Source organism: Balearica regulorum, chromosome 10 (assembly GCF_011004875.1).
Source record: "Balearica regulorum gibbericeps isolate bBalReg1 chromosome 10, bBalReg1.pri, whole genome shotgun sequence".
Lineage (NCBI taxonomy): Eukaryota > Metazoa > Chordata > Aves > Gruiformes > Gruidae > Balearica > Balearica regulorum.
This window is the reverse complement of record NC_046193.1, coordinates 8,066,606-8,090,161: the sequence shown is the minus strand read 5'-3', so window position 1 is coordinate 8,090,161 and position 23,556 is coordinate 8,066,606. Positions and strand designations below refer to the sequence as shown.

The 23,556-nt window shown below is 64.4% G+C and overlaps 4 protein-coding genes across 4 annotated transcripts in view; 1 reads left to right on the top strand and 3 right to left on the bottom strand.

Moving 5' to 3' along the window:
* Nucleotides 1-5,748, bottom strand: part of LOC104633658 (ribosomal RNA processing 9, U3 small nucleolar RNA binding protein) — a 9,174-nt gene extending 3,426 nt beyond the window's left edge. Inside the window, exons 1-2 of the mRNA XM_075761976.1 lie at nucleotides 5,625-5,748; nucleotides 5,411-5,493 (exon numbers count right to left, since the gene is read on the bottom strand). Coding sequence (XP_075618091.1) covers nucleotides 5,411-5,493; nucleotides 5,625-5,708 — 167 coding nt within the window. The 5' untranslated portion in view covers nucleotides 5,709-5,748. The remainder of the gene's footprint in view (nucleotides 1-5,410; nucleotides 5,494-5,624) is intronic.
* On the bottom strand, nucleotides 2,195-4,933 carry LOC142603137 (U3 small nucleolar RNA-interacting protein 2-like). The gene is made up of 11 exons (XM_075761967.1): nucleotides 4,897-4,933; nucleotides 4,579-4,664; nucleotides 4,196-4,320; nucleotides 3,851-3,943; nucleotides 3,653-3,753; nucleotides 3,396-3,530; nucleotides 3,160-3,222; nucleotides 2,937-3,082; nucleotides 2,758-2,837; nucleotides 2,561-2,634; nucleotides 2,195-2,468 (listed from the first exon to the last, which is right to left on the bottom strand). Exons 2-11 carry the CDS (start codon nucleotides 4,583-4,585, stop codon nucleotides 2,363-2,365), a joined length of 930 nt encoding a protein of 309 aa, XP_075618082.1. The 5' UTR covers nucleotides 4,586-4,664; nucleotides 4,897-4,933; the 3' UTR covers nucleotides 2,195-2,362.
* Nucleotides 5,749-6,150: 402 nt separating the features above from the next.
* On the bottom strand, nucleotides 6,151-8,551 carry LOC142603225 (maestro heat-like repeat-containing protein family member 6). Its single transcript, XM_075762600.1, has 6 exons — nucleotides 8,471-8,551; nucleotides 7,881-8,036; nucleotides 7,300-7,401; nucleotides 6,930-7,032; nucleotides 6,609-6,662; nucleotides 6,151-6,356 (listed from the first exon to the last, which is right to left on the bottom strand). Exons 1-6 carry the CDS (start codon nucleotides 8,549-8,551, stop codon nucleotides 6,151-6,153), a joined length of 702 nt encoding a protein of 233 aa, XP_075618715.1.
* Nucleotides 8,552-18,840: 10,289 nt separating this feature from the next.
* LOC142603224 (uncharacterized) lies at nucleotides 18,841-22,698 on the top strand. The gene is made up of 8 exons (XM_075762598.1): nucleotides 18,841-20,405; nucleotides 20,788-20,853; nucleotides 21,021-21,092; nucleotides 21,291-21,368; nucleotides 21,461-21,562; nucleotides 22,084-22,191; nucleotides 22,326-22,388; nucleotides 22,517-22,698. Exons 1-8 carry the CDS (start codon nucleotides 20,192-20,194, stop codon nucleotides 22,696-22,698), a joined length of 885 nt encoding a protein of 294 aa, XP_075618713.1. The 5' UTR covers nucleotides 18,841-20,191.
* The last annotated feature ends 858 nt before the right edge of the window (nucleotides 22,699-23,556 follow it).

Genomic DNA, 23,556 nt, shown 5'->3' with positions numbered 1-23,556 from the left:
CTGAGCCGGGGAGCAGCCCCCGGCACACCGAGGCTCTTCCCCACGAGGCTGGAGAGGAGCTGCCCTCGCTGGGAAGCCGGTGGGCGCACAGGAACAACCGGACGCCCTGCCGTGCGCTCGGGCCGCAGCCGCGCTGATCCGCGACTGTTGGGGTCGGCTGGGTCCCCCGGTTACGGTTGCCGTGGTACGCGGGAGAGTTCCGCCAGCCCCCGGCTGGCACGAGGGACGGGGGACTTCCCCCCGGTTCCCCTCCGCGGGGCTCACGGCCCCGCCGGACCCAGCCCGGGCTTGCCGAGCCGTACCGAGGGGGAGCAGGGGCACCGGCCCCGGGCGCTGGGCGGCGGCGGTGCCCCGAGGGCGGTGTGGGCACAGAGAGGTGGGGGTGTGAGGACGGGCGGGAGGGGGGGGGGCGAGGGGCCCGTGGGCAGCGGGAGCAGCGGGAGCAGCGGGAGCAGCGGGCAGGGTGAGCAGCCCTGCATCCCTGGACAGGGGCTGGAGAGGGGCAGGCATGGGGTGGAAATGGGCACTAGGGTGGGCGAAGCTTGGCGGGGTGCTGCAGGCAGAAGCGGGCAGGAGGGCAGGCATGAAGGGAGCTTCCCCCTGCACCCAAGGGCCCCCCAAGTGGAGAGGGGTGCTGGCGGGATGCCAGCCAGGGAGACGGAAGGAAAAGCATCAGCTGCCTGAGGGTGCTGGTGGGGCCTTGGGGCACTGACTGGCCCCTGAAGGGAAAAGTGTGGGCTGAGCTGAGCTTGCCAGCCAGCGCCAGGGCGGTGAGGCTGGCCGTCTTCCTGTCCAGCAGCTGGAGCATTTCGCAGAGCACGGGCAGGGCCGCGGCAGTGGTATCGTCGGCACCCTGCAGCTGCTCCGTGATGTATGGCAGCAAGACGAGGGTTTTCTTTGCCTGTGTGAGACACGTCACCTCCTTTTTGTAAAGCAGCAACTGATCACAGGGGTGAAAGCAAGAAGGCAGGGGGCTGGTGGAGGGGACATGGCAGAGAAGGAGGGACATTCCCTGCCCCCTCCTTGCACCAGGTGCTGGGGGGTCACTGCTCAAGCCGGGGATCACTGCCCATGGGGGACCCTGTGCCAAGGCCAGACCTGCAAAATGTTCTGCAGCTCCTGACTGCTGCCTTCCCGGCCAGGCTCAGCCTCGCAGTACGTGCCCACAGTGTGCAATGGCTGTGAGGTGGTGGACTCCGCGACGTCATCCTTGTGAAGGATGGAGGGGCCAGCCCGTGGTGCTGCCACTTCTGCCCGTGGCTGCACTGCACCCCAGCACCCTCCCCAGAGAGAGCAGTGCCCGCGGCACGGGCTTCTCGGGTGCCAGAGGCAGCCGGGGGGCTCAGCCCCTGCCCCGGCACGAGTTACACATCCCACGCATTGGGTCACGGTACACATCACCCTCCCCTTGCACTGAGTCACGTTACGTGTCCCCTGCACCGAGCCACGGTGAACATCCCAAATCCCTTTAACTGAGCCGTGGTGTCCACCCCGTCCCCTGCTCTGAGCCATGGTGAATGTCCCCCCATCCCTTGCACTGAGCTGTAGGGCATGTCCCCCAGTCCCTGCCCCAAACTGTAGTGCAAGCCCCCTGCCTCGTCCCCTGCACTGAGCCACGGTGAACATCCCAAATCCCTTGCACCGAGCTGCGGTGCTCGACCCGACCCCCTCGTTGCAACTCCCGCTTTGCTTGCACCGAGCCGCCCTGTGCCTCCCCCCCGCTCCCCGCCGAGCCCTGTGCCGGCACACGCTGCCCTCGCCCCTGCCCCATCGCCCACCCCGCTTTCCTGGTGCAGGCCCTTGCCCCGTCACCCCCCTGTGCCAAGCCGTGCCCCGGGTCACCCTCCCTCGGGCGCTTTGCACAGTTTCACCTTTTCCTCTTCGTTTTTGGCCCCAGGAAAACAGCCGAGCGCTGCGGGGCTGGGCCCAAGCCCCCTCCATCCCTCCCACGCTGTGCGTAGTGCTTCTCACCCTTGTGGGAGATGGGGCAGGAGCAGGGGCGAACACCCGCTGCCCCCCAGCCCCTGCAGAGCCCAGGGGGGTCCAGCTGGGGCCGAGGGTGAGTAACAGGACCCAGGTAGCTGAGCCCAACCAAGTTTTTAAGAGTAGATTTTTTTCTGTGAGCAAGAGTGTGATATTTTTTTTTTTTTTTGTAATTTATGTAAATAAAGTGGGTTTTTTGTTTTTTGGGAGCAGACCCTCGCAGAGGGCAGAGCCACATCACGATACGGGGGCCAACAGGGTCAGGGACCACACAACAGCCCCTGCTCACATCCTGCCGGCCACAGGAAGGTGGGTGCACGAAGGACGCGGGGTGCAGCTCCAGGGACAGGGTTTAACGACCCAGCTGGGGGCCAGGGGGCTAGGAGCTGTCGGGGGCTTCGGGGCTGGGGGCTGAGGCCCTCTTCTTCAGGGGGATGATGCAGATGCTGTTTTTGGCTTCTTTGACTCTCCACCACCGTCCGAGCCTGCAGACGAGAGAGATGGAGATCACCCTCTGCTGAGCCCAAAAGGAGGTGGGGGTTTGCCCCCAGGCAGGGCCAGGGAGGGGGGACAGTACCGGTGCTCCTGCCCGAGGCCGACCACCAGGAAGTCGCCAGCTGCCGAGAACGCGAGGCTGTTGACGAAACCCACCTGGCGGGGACAGGGCAGAGGTGAGGGGCTCCCACAGCCTCCTCCTGCCACCCAGGGAGGGGAGCCCCTGCCAAGAGACCCCCCCAGCCCAGCTCCAGCATTCCCCAACCTCCCCATCCATACCAAGGGGATGTCCCAGAGGGGCTCCAGCTTCCGAAATCCCTCACCACACTTCCAGAGCTTCACGCTGGCACTGTGGGAGCCTGGGGCGGAGAGAGGAGACTGCCATGCACCCCGACCTTTGGAGCAGGACGCGCCCCCCTGCACCCCAAAACGCCTGCTCCAAAGTGGCTGCCACACACCTGTAGCCAGGAGGTCAGTGTTGCGCAGGGCAGCCACTGCCGAGATCCAGTACGGCTGCTGCAGGCCCCGGACGTCCTGCACGCCGTGCGCCTGCCGGGCCAGCGCCAGCGGCTTCTTCTTGGTCAGCCCCCACAGGGCTACGGACCTGCCAGGGAGGGGAGGGGTGAGGGGGCCACGCAGGCACCCTGCCCACCCCATGCACTGCCCCGGTCCCGTGCTCACCCATCATCAGCACCCAACACCATGTGCTCCTCGTTGATGAGCTGGATGCAGTCGATGGAGCCCCTACGAAGAGAAGAGGCAGCTACATCAGTTGGGATCCTATTTAGGAGACAAGGTGTCACCGGGGCATCAGCATCCCCAGGGTGCCGGCAGGCTCCTGGTAATGCCTGGCACCCACACGCTGCTGCCCCAGCCGGACCCGCCTGCCCGCAGCCCCTCTCCCGCCCCAGACCTACTGGTGCCCGTAGAACACGAGCTGCGACTCCTCGGGGATCTTCCAGAGCCGCACGGTGCCGTCCCGTCCCCCTGCCGTCACGCAGCACTCCCGGCTCAGGCTGTCCAGCCCTGCGATGACATCCTGGTGCCCGAACCTGGAGGGGGAGATGGCAAAGAGCTGCAGCGGGGGCACGGCTCTCTGCCGCCTCGCCTTCCCTGGGGCTGCCGGCACGTCCCATGGGGGCAGGGTCAGCGGGGTGTCCCCCCCAGGTCTTACAAGGTCTCCACGTATGCGTTCTCTGCCACGTTCCAGACCTTCACGCAGCGGTCGTGGGAGGCACTGTACAGCTGGTGCGTGCCCTTCCGGAAGGACAGGCCCTACGGGCAGATGGACGGACATGGGCACAGCAGTGAGGGGCACCAGGGACACGGCCGCCCGGCCCCGCAGGCATTGCGGGCGATTCCTCTGACTCACCGAGACGGCATCACGATGCCCGGTGAAGATGTGCAGGCGCTTGCAGGTGGCTGCATCCCAGATCATGATCAGCTTGTTCCTGTCTCCCGTGGCCTGGCAGACAGCAGGGGATGCCCGAGACCTGCCCCTCGGGGACCTGCGGCCCACCCCAGCCTCCACTGCCACCCCATGCGCTGTGGGGGAACCCGGGGACCCATTCTTGACCCCAGCAGGGATAGGGGCTGCTTTAACCCAGCGAGGTACACCTGGGCACGAGACACTGTGCCCCAGGACCCTGGGAAGAGACGCATTCCCCACAGCCACCTCTCCGCCCCACGCAGCGGCACGAGCCCCTTCTCCCCGTACCAAGTACTTGCCATCCGACGAGACGGCCATGCAGAGGACGTGGGACGCGTGCCCCATGTGCCGCTCCTCGGTGCCCTTCTTGCCCCCGGGCACCGCACACAGCCTCTTCCCGCTCTCCACCTCCCCTGCGGGAAAGGCATCGCTGTTACCTCCCGGGAACCTCCCACCACTCTGGAAAGCACCAACACCTCCCACAGAGCCCAAAACGATGCCCACACACACGCCCCCGGAGGGACCGAGGGCCAAGCCACCTGCACGGGCGCCCGCGGTCCTGCTGCTGCAGGGTCCCCACGGGGTTCAGGCTGGGGGAACAGCCAGGGGCAGCCCCAAGGGAACACTTGCATTTGATGAGGGAGCCATCCTTGGAAGCGGAAAAGATGAACCTGTCATCCGGAGAGATGACCAGGCAGGTGACGGGCAGCTGGTGCCCCCGCAGCACTCGGATGCTGGCTGGATCCGGAGGCTGCACCTGCAGGGAGAGCGGGACGTGAGCCGGGCCGCCCCGATCCCTTCCCCGGGCACGGGAGCACCCGAGCACGGCACCCTCCCTTCCCCAGGGCGCCAGCAGCCGGCACCCCACGCGGGAGAAGGGCCCCGTCCCACCGCCAGCACGGCAGCTCCGTGTGCCGGCGTGACCACGCCAGAGCGTCGCCCGACGCCGGGACCTACGGTCCAGCACCCCCCCAGCACCGGGCACTTACGTCTTTGGCGACCAGGCGCTGCAGCCGGCCCTTCTGCTCGAGCTGGGGAAGAAGCGGGAGGCTCAGCGGAGACGGAGACGGCCCCGGCCCCGGCCCCGGCCCCGGCCCCGCAGGAGGGGGACAGAGCCTGCCGCCGCCGGCACCGGCACCGGGGGGACGTGCCCACCCCCCTGCTCACCACGTCCTCTTTCAGCCGGTCGCCGATGAGATCCGCCGGCTGGGTCTCCTCCTCCTCCGCGGCAGCCCGCTCCTCCTCTGCGGCGGACACGGTGCATGAGGGCCGGGCTCAGCGCCCGGGGCCGCCCCGCCGGGGCACCGGTACGAGGGGCCGGGCGGGACTCACCGTGCTGGCGGAGCTGCTCCAGGTACAGCTTGGCCAGGCGCAGCTTCTTCTCCTGCGGCGTCTCCTCCACCTCCTCCTCCGCCGCCGCAACGACGGGCTGCGGGGACACGCGTGAGCACCGGCACCGGTACCGGTACCGGCACCGCCACCCCCCCCCGGCGCAGCCCTTACCTCTCCGGCTCGGAGTCGCTGGACACCTCCTCGTCAGCGGGCCGGCCGGTCGCCGCCCGCGGCCTCCCCTCGGCGCCCGGGACCTGCGGGACGCACCGGAGCGATGAGCGCGGAGACCCCCGCCGCCGCCGCCGCGGCGGAGATCCCTCCCCCCCTCCCCTCCCCTCCCCTCCCCTCCCCTCCCCTCCCCGCCTCCCTCCGGCCCGGCCCGTACCGCCACCCGCGGCCGCCGCCGTCCCGCCGCCCCTCGCGGGGCCTTGCCCCTCCTGCCGCCCGCCGCCGCCGCCGCCGCCGCCATGCTGCTGCCGCCGCACGTGGTGCCCGCCCCGCCCCGCCCCGCCGGCGGCTGGAGGCCAGGCCCCGCCCCCGCCCGCACCGATTGACTGCAGGCGGCCGGGCCCCGCCCCCGCCGCTCCTGCGGCCCCGCCTCCCCTTCCCCGGAAGCGCGCTCCTGCCCCGCCCCCGCCTCCAAGCGGCGGGCCGCGCTGTCACTCGGGTAGGGACGTGCTTCACTCCGCGCCGGCCCCGCCCCGCCCCTTCGGCGCTGTGCCCGCCCCCTCGGGCCATGCCCCGCCCCCTCGGGCCATGCCCCGCCCCCTCGGGGCTCCGCCGCCGGCGGTCCGTCCGTGCCCCCGGAGCTGTCCTGCCGCTCCCTGGAGGATGTCAGCTCCCCTGGGGCCGAGGTCTCTACTTTCCTATTAGACTTTGGGAAGGGGAGACGCTGCAGCTTGCAGAGCGTCCTAGGGCTGGGGCTGCTGCTCCATCTCTGTCCGAGCAGAGTCCTTGCTGGGGGCCGAGCGCCGCCTCATCCATGCCCTTGGCAGCTGTAACTTCAGCAGTGCCGGCTTAAACCTTGACTTTGGCCTTTCTTGTCTGAGGATGAGGATCGTCTGAGTCGCCAGGGAGGAGACCAGGGGGCTGACGTCTGTCTTTGCACTTTGAAGGACTGCGAGGACAAAGCAGCAGAGGTGAGGCCAACGCCCCGTGTCCCCTCCAGCCAGGCGCTTTGCACCCCGTGATCCCCAGGGCCAGGAGGGAGCCAGGGGGCAGGTGGCTCGGCTGGAGGCTGCTGGTCAGGAATAACCCCCTCCCGAAACACCCCTCTCCCCTAGGTGCCCTGGGAGCAGAGCCCCCCTCGCCTGGGGTGGGGGGGAGCTCCATGCCGGGGTCCTTCCTCTTCCCCACTGCCCCCACTCACCTGCCCTGATGTGCTCCCTCTTCCCGTCCTCATCCACCTGCCGTCCGATGAGCCCTGGGGGGACACAGCGTGTCGGGGGACACAGTGTGTCGGGGGACCCCGCTCCCTGTCGGGGACCCCGCTGCCCATCAAGAACCCCACCGCCCAGCCCGCCTGGCCGCACAGCTCCCCAGGGAGGGCTGACCCTGGGGCGCAGCATCGGGGAGGGGATGGACGAGCCTCCTGCCAGCCCCACCTGTGCAGACAGGGGTGGGAGTGGGTGCCCCACAGGTCCTGTGCTGGGACCCTGGGAGAGGAAGGGACCCTGGGCTTGCGCCTCACCGATGAACCTGACAGCCTCCCGCCGCAGGAGCTCCTGCGGGCTCTGCAGGTAGGGCTGGCACCGGTGCAGGTAGTCCTTCGCCCTGCTCTTTCTCCTGGCCAGCTGCAGAGAGGAGAAGGGCACAGAGCTGGCACAGAGCTGCCCGCCAGTCAGGCCATCCCCCTGACCAGGATCCCTGGGGACGCTGGGGTGCCATCCTGCTGGCAGGGTCCCCTTTGGGACCCCAGGGGGGAGGACAGCCTGGAGCAGAGCCTGCTCCTGGGAGGTGTGCGCAGCCACGGGGGCACAGCCCTCTGTGTACCCCGCGCCGCTGGCCATGGGGCAGGGCTCGCGCAGGGCAGGTCCCGGGGGCGTTGGGGCTGTGCTTACCAGGCACTCGCAGATCCTCCATCCCTGCTCAATCCCGTCCAGCTGCGCCAGCTGCTCCCACTTCAGGAACCGACCAGCGCTGCGGAGGGCTTCCTGGGAGGCCTAGGGAGCAGCAGAGATGCCACCACCAGCACCAGGGGCACAGGACCCCGTGTCCCCCCTCTTGGCGGGGCTCAGAGCCTGTCCCAGCCCGTGCAGGGAAGACGCACCGGCTGAGGACTGATGCTGCCACCAGGTTCAGCACCCCAGGGGAAGATAAGGGCAGGCACCCTCTCTGGCTGGAAGCCCGTCAGAGCTTCAGTGTTTTGGTCTTGGTGGCCCCAAGCTGGTGCGGAGCCATAGCCAAGTCTCTGGGGCTGCAGGAACCCATGCCAGGGGCTGTGCAGAGGGAGCTGGGTGGAAAAGGGACCCACCTCCCCATCCATCTGGGCGGCAGGAGGAGAAAGGCAGCAGTGGGCAGGGAGGGGGGCTCTGCCTGGTCCTAGGGACTCGGCAAGCTAGACCTCACGGTGACACATATTTGAAAGGGTCCGGTGTCAGCGTTGCCCTGCCCAAAGGACTGGTCAGGTTGGGAATCGCACCTTGGTCACACTCTTGTTCTGGTCGTGCAGGTGCAAGAGCAGCGGCAGCAGGCTGTCCCACACCTCCTCGTTCATCAGCTTCTTTTCAGCGCCCACCACAAGCTCCATCGTGTTTTGGAAGAGACGGATGGAGAGCTCCCGCGTGGTGTCCAGCTCCTGGGGGAGGAGGGGAGGAGGACCTCAGCCCCAAGCCTATGGCGAGCAAGGGGCTGACGTGGAGATGGACATCCCCAGAACGGCTGCATGCAGCCCTGCAGAAAGGTCTCCCCGGGGGGGCTGGAGTCCCCGGGGCTGGGGGCCGGAGAGGGAGAACCTGCGGAGGGCTGGGGGATGCTGCCAGGGCAGGGTGCACATCGGTGGGGCTCAGCACACCTGCCCCCATCCTGCCACCACCGTTTCCCCCGCAGCAGGCAGGCCAAGCCAGGGTGAGCCACGTGGAGGGTTTGAGAGGCAGCACAGAGCAGCTGAGGGCAGCGATGGGGTGTGGGGGCTGCAGGACAAAGCGTCCCCCCGCAGAGCACGGGGGCTGCAGTGGAAGGCGCAAACAGAGGTGCCTGGTGAGGGGGCACAGGGCTCTCCCCCAGCCTTACGTCGCTGAAGAACGGATGCAGCTTGCCAGCCAGCGCCAGGGCGGTGAGGCTGGCCGTCTTCCTGTCCAGCAGCTGGAGCATTTCGCAGAGCACGGGCAGGGCCGCGGCAGTGGTATCGTCGGCACCCTGCAGCTGCTCCATGATGTACGGCAGCAAGACGAGGGTTTTCTTTGCCTGCGTGAGACACGTCACCTCCTTTTTGTAAAGCAGCAACTGATCACAGGGGTGAAAACCCTTTCCGCGAACACCAGCCTCCCCGCTGGCTTCTTGGCAGGCAGCATGGCTTACGAGGGCAAGGTCCCGCAGACAGGGCTCACCAGCACGGCCACGGGAAGAGCGGGGCGCAGAGGGGGAGGACAGAGAGCGCTGGTTCCTTGCCAGCCCCTCGGCTGCCCCCTTCTCCACCAGAACCCCTGGGCAGGCTGGTGGGCCACCGGCACCGCCTGGAAAGCTGCCCGCGCTGCCAGCAGCCCCCTGGGGCTCAGCACCCCATGGCCAGGCTCTGCAGACCCCGCGCTCCGGCTCAGACCCCTGCCGGGACGAGTTGGCAGCAGGAGCCCGTTCCCCTCGGCACTGGTGCCTCTCTCCTTGCACGGCACAGCCGTGAGGCAGAGGGCCGGGGAGGCAGGAGAGCTGGCAGCAGCCGGCACAGCTCCTGAAACTCAGAAAAGCCTGCGCTGCCACGTTACCCACCGCCCGCTGCTCCACCCCGGGGCTGCTGTCCCGGCTGTGCCCTACTCACCATGTCAGGCTTCTTGATGAGCCTGAGGATGCCCGTGAGCGCCAGTCTGGGCATCCCCAGGCACTGGCTCTGCAGATAGGTGGGGAAGATTGCCAGGACACGGTCCAGCTCTTCGTTAAGGTCGGTGCAGCCCAGCATCTGAAACACACGCAGCAGGAGCTGGCGAGGTACGGTGCTGGCTCTAACCATCAGCTCAGGGAAAAGATGCCAGGGCGAGACCAAGCCCGGACAGAGGCAGCAGGGATTGCGGAGAGCCCCTGTGCCCCACACCACATGGGACTGGTTGCTCATCTGCTCCTCCACGGTACCAACCGGAGCCCACCCACTGCCCCAGCTCCTCCCGCAGTGGTGGGCATGGGAGAGCCAAGCGGTGGAGGGAGCTTGGAGCAGTGCCAGCAGGCTCACCTCAACAAGGAAGACCATGGCGATCATCTCCCAGCTGGGGTCCTCCACAACGAGAAGCTCTGCCAGATAGCAGACGATGGTGGAGCGTAGGAATCTTGGGGTCTTCATCATCTCCCTGGCAAGGGGAAGGAGGCACCATCAGGCCTGAGCCAGGCGGGCACATCTCTTTGGGGTTTGCACCAGTCTGGACATCACCAGTCTGCAGCACTTTTTCCAAGCGATGGGGACCCCCTTGCCATCAGCCCCAAGAGAGGGGGTTGCATGTGGTGCCTGGTTCCCAAGGAGTGGGGAGAAGGGGCTCTCACCTGGCCACGGTGACCACTCCCATGAGGTGGGTCTGGGTGCTGAGCAGAGCATGCCAGCCACCCTGTGCCTCGATGGCCAGCACATGGCTCTCAAAGCCCATCCTGCAGAGCAGCAGTCTCATGGACTGCACTGCAGACCTGCACAAGGAGAAATGCTCAGCTCCCTCTGGCTTGGTGCTGGGTAGCTGGCAGGGGGGAGAGGACAGGGATGGAGCACCTGATGGGAGCGAGCAGGTCCTGTTGAGGCTCGCTCCAGAAGATGTGCACCTCCTGCAGCGTCAGCTCCGTGGTGAACGACACTTGGAAAAGCAGTGCCAGGAAAAGCTGGGGGAAAATCTCTTCCACTGCCTGCAGCAGGCAGACGGACTGCGGGAGGATCTCATTCATTGCCCTGGCTGCCTGCAGAAGACACCCAGACACCGAGATGTCCCCGTGGCCCTGGGAAGGTCAAAACTTGGGGTGGGCAGGGAAGCGGGGGGGGCCCTGGACAGCTGAGAGCAGCCCCGGAGGTCAGCGAGGCCTCATCCAGCAACTCACAGCCAGGGAGAGGATGCGCGGGTTGTCCTTGGTGGAGGTGGAGGTCTTGCGCAGCGACTGCTTCATCAGTATGCTGACCAGCTCCTGCAGCACCTTCTGCGCAACTGGGGGCTCGGAGAATATCACCTTCCAGATGGCCACGGCAACGCTGTGGAGACCCAGGGCTCTGTCAGTGGGGACACCTCAGAGGATGGCCAGGCTGAAGTCCCTCGGGAGGGTCTTGGGGCCCCTCTCCCAGTGTGAGAGGAGCCCCAAAGGCTGGCGGACCCCGTACTTGCTGCACATCGGGGAGCACTGCAGCAGGCTGGACACCACCTCGCTGGTAGATTTGTCCGTCAGCAACAGCAGGGCCTTGTGCAAGCTGTTGAGGGCTGCCGCCGCCTTGATGGAGGGAAAGTTTCTGTAGATGGCCCACATGATGTTCAGCACCTGGAGGGGAGACACGAGTGGGAGTGGGGATGTCAGCAGGGTGAGCGCGGCCGTTTCCCTGTCTCCCACTGGCAGCTGCTTCCGTGCCCATTGCAGGACGCCGGCTTGAGACGGTGTCAGTGCTGGACAAGCACATTGCTGGGGGAGCAACGGTCCCCCAGTGGGCTGGAGCATCAGCCGTGCCACCCACGGGCTACTCACCTGCCCCGACTGGAAGGCAAAGTCTGCCACAAGGACGTCCACCATGTGGGCAGCCACTTTGATGCTGTAGGCTCTTGGGTCTCTCAAGTTCTTGATGGCCATGAGGATGATGTCCACCCGGTCAGAGGGCTGGAGGTATTTTGTGAATATCTGCAGGATGAAGGAGCAGAAGGGAGATTTGTCACCTAGAGCATCACCCAGAGCATCTGGGCTGTGCAGTGAGAACGGAACGCAGAGCCGGGCCGCACTAGGGAGGAGACCGACGGTGAGGGTCAAGCCTTGGCCTCGTCCCTGCTCAGGAACAGTGCGAGCCCCCATCATCCCCATGTGCTGGGTGTCCCTTCACTCACGCTGACCTCCCTGACCAGGAGCCAAAGGCGCTTCTTACCAAGAAGATTTTGATGACTTGTCCGGTTTGCAAAAACTGCCGGATCTGCCTTGCTTGCGAGCATTCCTGGAGCTGCTGCTGCACCGAGTCATGCAGCCAGGGCCACTTGCCTGGGGAGGAGAAAAAACAGGGTGCTCAGAGAAAGGGTGCAGACCTGGAGGTGCAGTCTGAGAGTGTCAGGCTGAAAAGTCACTGGCAAAGAAAGAGGACACCCAAACAGGTCCAGGGAGCAGATACCCAGGGAGGGTCCAGGGCTATTGCAAGTGGGGAAAGGGGAAATGGGTTTTCAGACTGCAGGCGGGCAGGTTGGATCAGGCTTTTGCTGAGGAGAGTGGCCCCTGGCTGCCCATGCCTGGGGGGGGACCCAGCCTGACACAGCTTCTCTTACTTCTCTGCTGCAGGATGAAGGTGTGCAGGTTCTGGAGAGCCTCTGCAGCCTCTTGGCGGGTCTCCTTGTCCTTGCAGGTGCAGCAGAGGGTGAGGTGCCCCACCAGCTTCCCCAGCATCTTAAAGCGATGTATCTTGGAGCACGGATGTCTGAGGATTACGCCTTGTGCAAAGCAGGGGCAGACCTGGGGGAAGAGAGGCAGCGCGAGCGCGAGCACGAGGTGATCCCCAGCTGCTCCCAGAGCAGCCAGGCAGCAGCCCGGAGCAGGGCAGGGCTGCCGGACCCAGGTTCCTGCCGGAGCCCAGGGCAGCCCTGCCCTGCTCTGGGAGACAGCATGGACAGGACAGGGGCAGGGCAAAGCCTCCTGCTCCCGACCTCCTGCTGACGGGGTGCCCAGCTTCCCTGGGAGGTGCTGGGGCTCAGGGGCACAGGGACGAGGCTGCCCAGACGAGGAGCTCGGTACCTGCAGCAGGGGGTAGGTGGTGATGAAATCAGCCAGCCTGGCGATGCGTGCCACGGCCCTCTCCCGCACCGCTGCCAGAGGGGAACCGGTGAAGGACAGCAGGAGCTGGGAGGAGAAAAGCTGCTGGTGTGCCAGGGAAGTGGCATGGCACAGCACAGCACGCCAGGTTTGCTCCAGGGCAGTGCCTGGGATGGGGCACGTGTGCTTCTTGCCCCTTGCAGCAACCCGCTGCGGCCAGGCAGGTCGCCGCATCCCACTCCTGCTGCTGCCTCTGCTGCCTTCCACTCGCTATCCCCCCAAAAACATCCTTCCACCCCCCACCCAAGGAGTCCAAGGCTTTGGGGTGACCACCTCCCTGGGGACCTGTGGCGGGGGCTCTGGGATATGGCCCGTGGGGAAGCTGGAGGGGAAAAGCCCCAGCGCTGGGCTGCCCTTGCCAGATAGGCAGGTCCGTCTGGGAGGGAGTGTTGGAGACGGGCAGCGGGCAAGGCTGCAGGGGTTGGTGGGCTGGGGCAGGAGGAGAAGGGGCTCTGGCAGCAGCAAGAAGGCAGGGGGCTGGTGGAGGGGACATGGCAGAGAAGGAGGGACATTCCCTGCCCCCTCCTTGCACCAGGTGCTGGGGGGTCACTGCTCAAGCCGGGGATCACTGCCCATGGGGACCCTGTGCCAAGGCCAGACCTGCAAAATGTTCTGCAGCTCCACGATGCCAAGGGTGCCAGCACTGTGCACCAGTGCCTGCAGCATGCTGTCCATCGCAGCCAGGGTCTGCAAGGGGGGACAGAGTCTTGGGGGCAGCCCTGGGAGCCTGGCAGGGGTGACAGCCATGGCCCTGCGGTGCCCAGGAAGGCACCTCGGGGCAGGGGAGCTCCCCATGGTTTGCCTCCTGACATACCTTGGAGTAGGGGAAAGTCTTGGGGCCCTTGGTGTCCTCCTGCGGAGGCAGGTGGAAGATGCTGCAGAAGCAGACCTGGAGGAGGCTGGTGGTCTCCTGTAGAAGCAGCCCCGCTCTGCTGCAGGGACAGAGAGGTGCTCTTCGGACCCAGCAAGGAGGAGGCAGACCCCAGGGTTGGAGACCTGGGCTGATCCCCATGCCGCAGGCGACATCTCAACCCCCCATGGCACGGACAGTTGCCTTTGGGGGGAAAACCCCGTGGAACCCCCTGCCCTGATGTCTGCCTTCCTCTTGGACTCAGGACTGGGGATGCCCCCCACCTAGGACCGGTGCCCTCAGGGCCACCCAGCACCAGGGAGGCCAAGCTGGGTGCTGGGGCAGGAGGTACCTCATGGAAGTGATGGCCAGCAGGGCTTGCTGCTGCACCATGGTGCCCAGGAAGACAGTGGGCTCCTCTTGCAGCAGCACCTTGGGAGCACAGGAGGTTGGGATGGGTCAGGACAGGACAGTCTCTGCCCAGCAAGAGTCCGCGGGGCTGGCAGAGCCTGGGTGCCCCCATCCTGCCACCCCCTCCCCTCCCCACCCAGCAGTCCCAAGCCCCATGTCGGGAAGGGCTGTGCCCATCACAGAGCCGCAGGCTGGCTGGGGGACCTGCAAACATCACTGGGTCCAAGCACCGGCTCCAACCAGGCCACACAGGTGGCTTTGGAGCGTCTCCAAGGATGGAGACCTGGCACAGCGCTCATCTGCATGCCCCTGCCCAGCCGAGCCCTCTCCTCCCCCCAGGGCTGTGCCGCTGCCCCTGCCCCTGCCTGGGTAGCTGTCCCCTCACCTTGATGGCCTCCACCACTTCCAGCTGGCAGAAGTGAAGTACGTCCCACACAGGGGAGTTGGTGACGGTGATCTTGCAGATGGTGCAGATCGAGGCCAGGAACTTTAGCTTCTGGGTCTCTTCCTGCCAGCCAGGGAGAGGACGGATGGGCAGACCGCGCCAGGGGGAAGAGACAGCTGGGGGCGGGAGGGCTCCAGGACAGCCCCTGACAGCTTCTGAGCGTGGCACAGGGGCAGAAAGACCGGCTGAGAGGTGCAGGTGCAGCCTGGTCGAAGCGGGCACAGATACCTTTGGTACGATCCTGAGGAAGGCTCGGATGACTTTCAGGGCATTCTCTTCGTCCCTGGGCACAGCCAAGGTGAAGTAGCACAGGTTTGCCCAAGAGAGAGCAGGTGGGGCTGGGGGGCAGGCAGGGGGCAAAACCTGAGTCCTCTGCCCAGCTCCTGCGGGTGTCACCAGCCCTGGCTCAAGGCTGGGACACTGGTTTCCCCTGTGCACCCCAGGGATGAGGGTGTGATGCTGGGGGGGCAGCGTGGGGAGGGGGCCCCGGCGTGCCCGGGTGAGGGATGTGCTGGCACTGGGAGGCAGGGGGGTCCCTGTCTCGGGATGCCGTGGCAAAGCTGGCTCCCTGGCCGCTGCACCGGGGGAGCCCCGATGCCAGCCTGGCTGGGGGATGCGAGCCTGGGACAGGGCAGGGTGGGCAGGGTGGGCAGCCCGCAGCGCCCACACACTCACCCGCCCGCAGTGGCTGGACCTGGCATGTCTCGTCGGGCTTCAGCCTGGAGCTGCGATTTGGGACGGCTCTGTCCTCCTCCCAGGCCTGCCTGGGTTTAGCAGGGGGTATCCCCAGCATCCTGCGGGAAGGAGGGAGCAAAGGAGGAACGGGGCGAGGGGGACGCCGTACCCCCCCAGGGATGGTGGGGCAGAGGTGGCTGTGCCAGGAGTGGGGTGGGGTGTGTGTCCTCACTCCCAGCCTGTCCCAACACCGTCCTCCCAGACTGTGAGGGCAGGACCGGGTGACACAGCGTGTCACAAAGGGCCCCGATGTCAGCGCCCCCAGTGCCCTGACCCCCCAGGACGCCTCCTGCTGCCCCAGAGCCCCACGGACCTCTTCTTGCTCCTGGTGGGGGGACAGGACTGATTTCCTCCTCCTCCCGCGACGAAGCCGGGCTTCACCTGCACCGCGGCCACCACCCCTCGCCGCAGGGACCCCTGTGTGCCCGGTGCCCCGGCTCCGGGGTCACGGTGCCGCCGCCGCCACCTGGGGCCGGGCTGAGCCGGGGAGCAGCCCCCGGCACACCGAGGCTCTTCCCCACGAGGCTGGAGAGGAGCTGCCCTCGCTGGGAAGCCGGTGGGCGCACAGGAACACCGGACGCCCTGCCGTGCGCTCGGCCGCAGCCGCGCTGATCCGCGACTGTTGGGGTCGGCTGGGTCCCCCGGTTACGGTTGCCGTGGTACGCGGGAGAGTTCCGCCAGCCCCCGGCTGGCACGAGGGACGGGGGACTTCCCCCCGGTTCCCCTCCGCGGGGCTCACGGCCCCGCCGGACCCAGCCCGGGCTTGCCGAGCCGTACCGAGGGGGAGCAGGGGCACCGGCCCCGGGCGCTGGGCGGCGGCGGTGCCCCGAGGGCGGTGTGGGCACAGAGAGGTGGGGGTGTGAGGACGGGCGGGAGGGGGGGGGCGAGGGGCCCGTGGGCAGCGGGAGCAGCGGGGCAGGCCACAGCGGCGGACCCGCCAGACTCCCCGCCGCAGCTGGGTGCCGGGCCCCGGGCCCCGGGCCGCGCGGTTCGCCGCCCCGCGCATGCGCACACGGAGTGCGGCGGGCCCTAGCCTCCGGCCGCCAGGGCGCGCGGTTGGGACGCCAAGACGAGGCGGCGGCGGAAGTGAGCGCTCCGCGGCGGAAGTGGCGGCGGCGGCGGCGGCGGGGCCGGCAAATCGGTACGGGCGGGACGGGGCCGGGGGAGCGGGGGGAGAAGGAGGGGAACGGCCAGGAGGAGAGGGGTCCGGTCCTGGGTCAGTGATGGAGTCAGTGGTGGGTCAATGAAGGGGTCGGTGACGGGGTCAGTAACGGGTCGGTGATGAGATCAGTGGCAGGGCCGTGTGTTCGGGAGGGACGGGGGCACTGATCGCCTGGGTGCTGCCGGGCCGGGCTGTGCACCACGCGTGGGTGCGCTGTGGTTTGGAGTGACGGGGGGTGCCCTGTGCGGGGGTGCAGCGTGGTTTGTGATGTGCGGAAAATCGGACTCCACAACTGGGAAAGTTGTAAAGTAGGTATGTTTATTCAGCGCTGGGCAGCACGGGGGGTCATCCCACCAAAATCGTGCGCACCTTGCGGCAATTCCCTTTGAATTTTATACAACAAAATGTTACATATTCAAAAAGCGCCTATACGTATTCATGATCTTTCCGTGGAAAGGCGGTCTTATTACAATGAGGTCATGTCCATTGTCTCCGCCTTTAACGCCTCTCAGCTGCGCACGTGCAGTGCCTCTTGGTGGTCGTGGGCCGGGGTCTTGGGGATGAAGGCCGTATGTCTTCCTCACTGTGCACTTTTCACCTTCACCACAACACTTACCCAGACCGGTTCCTAATTAGCAGAGAATCCTCCGTGTTCATTCCATTCTGATTTACTACCTCTTTACCTTGTGATTGGTTACAAAAATGCAAGCAGAATGAAGGGTCATCTTGACCCTTCCTTACGCTAGTTCTTGTTAAAACATCTTACGTAAGGGTTAAGATTACTAGATATGTGGCTTAAGCTAGTTAATGGTCCTGCTATTTCCCTTAAGTGTTAGTTCCCTCTATCATATGGGTTGGTGGTCATGAGGACCCTGGCCCAAATTACCTTTCCCCTAGTTTCTCAGCATTTCGGTGTTGGTAATTGCTTGCTATACGTCTCAGCAAGATAAGGATGTTGCTGGAGGCAATTAATGTCCTCCCTTTCTGCAAAGTATGTACATAAGAACCTTGAAGTGTCTTGTAGCTCCTCCTTTTTCTCATGATGTGTAGCAGGTGCTCATTCTAAGAATTGTTAGCCTTCTATCTAAAGTAATAATGAATAGTTTCTTATCACATATAGTACAAGTAGGCCTTCATTACAAGCCTTTCTTCTTGGCTACATTTTCTTATTATGTATAATATAAGCAGGCCTTTGTTACAGGCCTTTCTTTTTGGCTACAATACAGTAGCGGTCCGCTACACCGTCCCCAGAGGACCGCAGGTGTTTTACGCCCCCCAGATGTGCGAAGGCGCTGTATGATAGGCACAGCAGCAGGCGTGATTTCTGTGCCAGTTATCATAGTGGTGTGCTGTATCGGGATCCATTGGCGGCGGCAGAAGAAAAACAAGAGTCGTTGATTTAGTTCTCCGCGCACACACACACACGCTGCTTCCTCAGGTGGCTGCTCATAGCCACGAAGCTTTTCTCGCCAGGCTGCTGCGGAGCAACGAATTAGTGGTTGGCGAAAAACTCTGCCGAGGCTTCTGCTGCTGCTGTCAGATACTCCTGCCTGGAAAACCGGCGCGCTCGGCCTCCCTACGGCCCCCACAGCCCTCGCACCCAGTGTGCACATGGGCCTCGTGCCCGGACACCACCATCAGCCGGAGCAGCATCGCCAGCTGGACCCCGGCAGCCCTGAGAACTGCACCAAAGAGAGCAGCCAGCGCTCCTGCCTGGCAAACCGGCACCCTCGGCCTCCCCACGGCCCCCACGGCCCCCGTGCCAGGCCTCCACACAGCTATCATGCCCGAACAGCCCCATCAGCCGGAGCAGCATTGCTAGCTGGACTAGCTGCCCCGGCAGCCCTGAGAGCTAGACCGAAAGCAAGCAGCCAGCGCTCCTGCCTGGCAAACTGCAGTGCTCAGGCTCCACACGGCCCCCACAGCCCTTACACCCGGCCTCCACACAGCCCTCGTGCCCAGACAGCCCCATCAGCCGGAGCAGCATTACCAGCTGGACCAGCTGCCCCTGCAGCCCTGAGAGCTGGACAAAAAGCCAGCAGCCAGCGCTCCTGCCTGGCAAACAGGCGTGCTCAGCCTCCCCACGGCCCTTGCACCGGGCCTCCATACGGCCCTTGTGCCCGGACAGGCCATCAGCTGGAGCAGCATCGCCAGCTGCACCAGCTGCTCCAGCAGCCCTGAGAGCTGGACAAAAAGCCAGCAGCCAGGGCTCCTGCCTGGCAAACCGGCGTGCTCGAGCTCCCCACGGCCCCCACATGCGGCCTCAACACAGCCATCATGGGCAGACAGAGCCATCAGCCGGAGCAGCATCGCCAGCTGGACCAGCTGCCCAAGCAGCCCTGAGAACTGCACCGAAAGGCACCAGCCAGCAGTCCTGCCTGGCAAACCGGCGTGCTCGGGCTCCCCACGGCCCCAACGGCCCTTGCACCTGGACTCCACTCGACCCTCGCACCTGGCCTCTACACAGCCCTCATATCCGGACACCACCATCAGCTGGAGCAGCATCGCCAGCTGGACCAGCTGCCCCAGCAGCCCTGAGAGGTGGACCGAAAGCCAGCAGCCAGAGCTCTTGCCTGGCAAACCAGCACTCTCAGGATCCCCACAGCCCCCGCGCCCGGCATCTACGTGAGCCTCACACCCGGCATCCACTCGGCCCTCGTGCCCGAACACCACCATCAGCTGGAGCAGCATCACCCGCTGGGTCACCTACCCTGGCAGCCCTGAGAGGAGGACCAAAAGCAAGCAGCAAGCGCTCCTGCCTTACAAACTGGCAAGGTCGGCCTCCCCACAGCCCTCGCACCCGGCTTCCCCACGGACCCACCACTGACACATGGGTTAGGACACAGCTGAGGTGTTGAGGGAGAGCTGCGCTTTGTCCCCAGTAGCTTTGCAAAGCTGGGCTTTATTCTTTAAAGACCCCAGAAGATGGTGTCCGCTTGCATTCTGGGGCCAAGGCCCTGCCAGCAGCGGAAGTCAGCTCCGGTAGTTGTCTCTCAAAGAGAAGACTGGCCCTGCCACAAAAGTCCTCCCCAAAAGGTGAGGATTGAATACTGACATCCTTTGCGATGCCTGTGCGCTCAGGAAAGGGGCCCTATCGAGGGAGGATCAGCTGGAGCAGGGAATGGTGTCTCGGGCTCCCTGTGCTTGCCAGGGAGCGTTGTGCTCCGCTCTGCCTCCGCAGGCGCTTCCAGCCCCACCGCGAGGCCAGAAGAATGGAGGCGGGAAGAGACCCCAGGGAAGGGGGAGGATGACGAAGAAAAGCGCTCATTTTGAGCGGGTTTGGTTGCAGGTTGCTCCTGGAAGACCGGTCAGGGCGGTAGATGGGGGAGCGTGCCCCCAGACCCTGCACTGATCCCACGTGCTTGCTGCAGGATTTGTGGGCTCAGCCAGGTGAGCGGCTGGGTGTAGCTCACTGCTCTCCATTTCTCAGGCAGCCAGCAGCCCCTTGCTCGCATCCCTGGCCCAGCAAGCCTTGCCCTTCCTCCTTCGCAGCCATCTGGGAGCAGGGCAAATGTTTTTGCATTCATAACAAGGGAATTCCCGAAAGGAGCTGAAAATGGATGTGACAGAATGGACAATCTTCAAAATCACTCACCCTTTAGCCTCATGAGCTGCTGGTAACAGCACCCGAGGAGGTCAGTAATTCTCCCGAGAGCAAGACGTCCCAGTGTACACCTTGGATCTATTTAGACTACTCAAACAGAAGAATTGTGCGGAAGCAAGGGTATGCACCAGGCCTGTGTCTCTCCCACCCCCTGCCAGTCCCTTGTTTGTTCATTAACTGGCAAGGAAAGTGACTCTCAGGTCACTGACTGCGCACTAACTCGTGCACGGACAGGCTGAGGCCAGACACGTCACGCCACGGCACCTGCAATAAGGGAGAGCTCCTTCGGTCTCGAGTGGCTGGGCTGCTGCTTCTCGCTGGGCCCGAAATCCCTCGTCTGTGGTTCCCTGTTGTTCTGGGGCCTGCAAGCTCCTCGTACCCCCATGACAGTGCCCGGAAAACGGCAGAGCTGTGGGCTCAGCCCGGTGGGACTGTGTCCCAGCCCTTGGACGGAGCTGCCCAGCGGGACGTGCTCCCCTCCCCATGAGGGCAGCTGTGCTCCAGCGGCTCTCTGCCAGCACCCTGAGAGCTCTCCCCACGCAGCCTTGGCCCAGCCATGAGGTCACAGTGGGGCTGTGATGTCACAGAGCCCAGCAGTGCCGCATCAGCCATATAAACTGAGTGCTCAGCCTCTGGCCCCCGACTACTGCAGCAGCAGCAGCAGCAGCAGTGTTCTTGTGAGAGTGCGGGGGAGCATGGCCCCCACCCACCGCCTTCTCCTCGTCTTCCTCCTCCTGGTGGCCCTGCATGCCAGGGCTGCCCGGGCTGCTCCATGGCGAGCACAGGGAGCAGGTAAGCAGGCGGCGCTGGTGCAGCCTTTCACGGGCCAGTGGGCTCCTCTCCCCGAGACGCGTGGGTGCTGGTTTGTTTCCTCCAGTGCTTTAGCGAGGGTTTCCGCTGTGTGCGTGAGAGCTCTCCCGGAAAGAAAGCCCCCAGGGGCCGCATGTTGGTCCATCCGCTCCTCCAGGCTGTTGCAGATGGCCTGGCAAGAGTGTGTGGAGAGCTGCCAGGAGCCAGTCAAGAGGCCACCAGGCCCCTCTGCACCTTTGCCAAGCCGGACCTTCGTCTGGCTCCCACCTTGTTACCTGAGCCCCTTCCAGAGCCTGGAATTCACTGAGGCAGCAGTGCATCCCAAAGTGCAACGGAAACGTTTCTCATCTGTGCTTGCTTCTAGATGAGGATGCCAACAATGGTGCTTCTCGGCTGGATGTTGATTTGGAGCCCTTGGAGCACCCTGGAGGTAAGTAAGTTCTCAGTGTCCCTTTCCTTGAGCCTGAGAGCAATCCCCCAGAGACGAGTGCCGTGGAGTGCCCCCCTCTTTGCATTGCACTCGCCTGCACAACTCTGATGAGAAGTATCGTCTTAAACTGTGTCACGGGAGCTGTTCTGTCCTGCGCTTGTTTGCAGCTGTGCCTGCGGGCGAAGGTGATCCCGCTTCGCGGCTGGCTTCCAGGAGCGAGGCTCCGGCAGATCGCATGGGTACGTTGTGGCTTTTCCCTCCCTCTGAGAGCTGCCAGCCCAAAGCCCAAAGGTCAGCCAGCCGGGCGCCTCTGCAGCTGTGAGGATGGAGCCCTGCACGCGTGTGCCCCCTCCTCGCGTGATCCCCTCACCGCTTCTGCCGGTCAGTTCTGCCGATGCAGCTGGCAATCCATGATGGAAGCTTCTCTGCCTGTTCAGTTACAGACGTGCCCGAGGGAAGGACTTTTCCGGCTCCTCGGCTGGATGCTGTGCCACAGGCCGGCTGGCACCACAGGGGTGAGTCAGTCTGTCTCTGCTGACCTCACAGGCTAAGCACTGGTTTTCCATAATTTAGTCCTGTGAAATTGAACCAAATACGTTCTGTTAAGGTCCTCCGAGAGCGCGGTACCACCAACCTGAAGGAGGAAAAAAGCGCCCGGAGCCATCTCCACTCCTGAAGAAAATGCTGGATGAAGTGGAGAGACGACACGGTGGGTATTTTTCACTCTGCCTTAGCTGTGAGACTGGGCAGCCGGAAGTTTTAGATACACGTCTGGAGACGCTGTGGCCTGCGCTGATTCAGCAGGCTTTTTGGGCTGCGCTCGATTTCCCGTCTGCAGATTGAGAGCTGGGATGGGACGAATGTGCCTGTTGCTGGTGCTCACAGGGAAGGGCGTGAGGGCCCTTCTCAGAAGGGCTGTTTCCCCGGCTGGCCTGGCTGCAGCTTCTTCCCGTCCTCTTTGAAGGAGGAAGGCACTTAGCATCATCCCCTTGCCGTTCGCCCAAAACGCCCTACGTGCAAGGCAAGCCAGAAGATCACACGCCATTTCCTGGTCTGCCGGCAGGTCAGGTGTGACTGTGGTTTGGAGTAGTGACCAGGCACAGCCCCAAAAGCCCGGGCCTCGTTCCTAAACCTTATCGGTGTCTTTGAGAAGTCTTGCCTCCTGATGCTGCCATCTCCCTGATGGGGAACAGTTCCATCTAATCCAGCTGTCCTGCTTGCTTTCTCAAGAGACGGACCGAGAGGCTGTGAAGAAGCTCTTGTTTCCAGACGGAAGCAGCGGCTCCCTGCCAGTCCCTCCCGACGAAGCGCAGGCAATGCAAGGCGCCGGCACGCCAGGTACTTGCTGTCCCGCGGTCAGCCGGTGCCAGCCCTCAGGATGGCTGTGTCTCAGCAGGCTCTTCCCCCAGCGCCCGCTCTTGCACGTCCCGTCAGCACCTCAGGCTTTACCTGTCATCTCTGCTTTTTGGCAGTGCTGTCAGAGTCCGGAGAAGACCACCAGGCCAGCAGATACGATTTTATTCGAGCGGACTCAGGTACTGAGCAGTCTCGCTGGGGTCCCCAAGTGGGAGACACGTCCCAAAAGCTGGCCGTATCAAAGAGAGGTGCTGCAAGCTCACCAGTGGTGCACAGGACGGACTAACATCCTGAATTCCTCCTCCAGATGTGGACAGAAAGAGAATCGCAAGTGCTGACCGTCCCCAGAGGACCGCAGGTGTTTTATGCCCCCAAGATGTGCGAAGGCGCTGTATGATAGGCACAGCAGCAGGCGTGATTGCCGTGCCAGTTATCATAGTGGTGTGCTGTATTGTCATCCGCTGGCAGCGGAAGAAGATAAAAGAGTGAGTCGTTGATTTACTTCTCCACACACACGCACGCACATATGCGCGCTGCTTCCTCAGGTGGCTGCTCATAGCCACGAAGCTTTTCTCGCCAGGCTGCTGTGGAGCGGCGAATTAGTGGTTGGCGAACAAACTCTGCCGAGGCTTCTGCTGCTGCTGTCAGATGCTTGAACTTAATTCCTGGGCAGCGTTCTCAGGAGCTCGCTCTGACTGGAGTTCAGGGCCTCAGCAGCCTCCTCTCTCCACAGGCTTGCCATGGACGCTTACGGAGGCCCGCTGGTAACTGGCATGAAATTGATGATGAAGCGTCTCTAAAAAGAAGAGCCAGAGCAGCATCGCCAGCTGGGCCAGCCGCCCTGGCAGCCCTGAGAGTTGGACTGAAAGCCAGCATCCAGTGCTCCTGCCTGGCAAACCAGCACGCTTCGGCTCCCCATGGTCCCCATGGCGCCCGCCCCCCCCCCCCGCCCAACCCTAACTACCCTGCAGCTGCCCTCCAGCCTCAACCCAAACGGCCTCCCCGGCCCTCTGGACACCACTGAAGGTGACCCCGCCAGGGTCGGCATTGCGGCACGCTCACAGACCCCTGACCAACAGCTTCTGGGACCAGTCGGCCGTTTGTCTCTGAATAAAGATGGACGGAGCTTTTGCACAAGTGTCTGAGTGGTACCAACAGCAAACCCCACGAGGCACCAGCCCGGTGGAGCCGTGGATGCCCGTGGTGGCGGCAGGCAGGGGCTGGGCATGCGGTCCTCCAACTTGTGGTGCTTGTCAGTACCAGCTCTATATGTAGTGGAGGAACTGGACTGGAAGATCTTAACTCTCCTCCTCTCCCTAACCCTCAGTAGCACCACCCATCCCTCAG

What these genes read in the sequence shown, in the direction of transcription:
- LOC142603224 (XM_075762598.1), top strand. Translation starts at nt 20,192, where the DNA reads ATGTCACAGAGCCCAGCAGTGCCGCATCAGCCATATAAACTGAGTGCT. An exon ending in GGCTCCGGCAGATCGCATGG is followed by an intron (nt 21,093 to 21,290) that starts GTACGTTGTGGC and finishes CTGCCTGTTCAG; the next exon opens with TTACAGACGTGCCCGAGGGA. An exon ending in GGCCGGCTGGCACCACAGGG is followed by an intron (nt 21,369 to 21,460) that starts GTGAGTCAGTCT and finishes CGTTCTGTTAAG; the next exon opens with GTCCTCCGAGAGCGCGGTAC.
- LOC142603225 (XM_075762600.1), bottom strand. Translation starts at nt 8,551, where the DNA reads ATGCTCCAGCTGCTGGACAGGAAGACGGCCAGCCTCACCGCCCTGGCG. An exon ending in TGCATCCGTTCTTCAGCGAC is followed by an intron (nt 8,037 to 8,470) that starts GTAAGGCTGGGG and finishes CTCCTCCCCCAG; the next exon opens with GAGCTGGACACCACGCGGGA. An exon ending in AGAACAAGAGTGTGACCAAG is followed by an intron (nt 7,402 to 7,880) that starts GTGCGATTCCCA and finishes GCTGCTCCCTAG; the next exon opens with GCCTCCCAGGAAGCCCTCCG.
- LOC142603137 (XM_075761967.1), bottom strand. An exon ending in GGCATCGTGATGCCGTCTCG is followed by an intron (nt 3,754 to 3,850) that starts GTGAGTCAGAGG and finishes ATCTGCCCGTAG; the next exon opens with GGCCTGTCCTTCCGGAAGGG. An exon ending in AACGCATACGTGGAGACCTT is followed by an intron (nt 3,531 to 3,652) that starts GTAAGACCTGGG and finishes CTCCCCCTCCAG; the next exon opens with GTTCGGGCACCAGGATGTCA.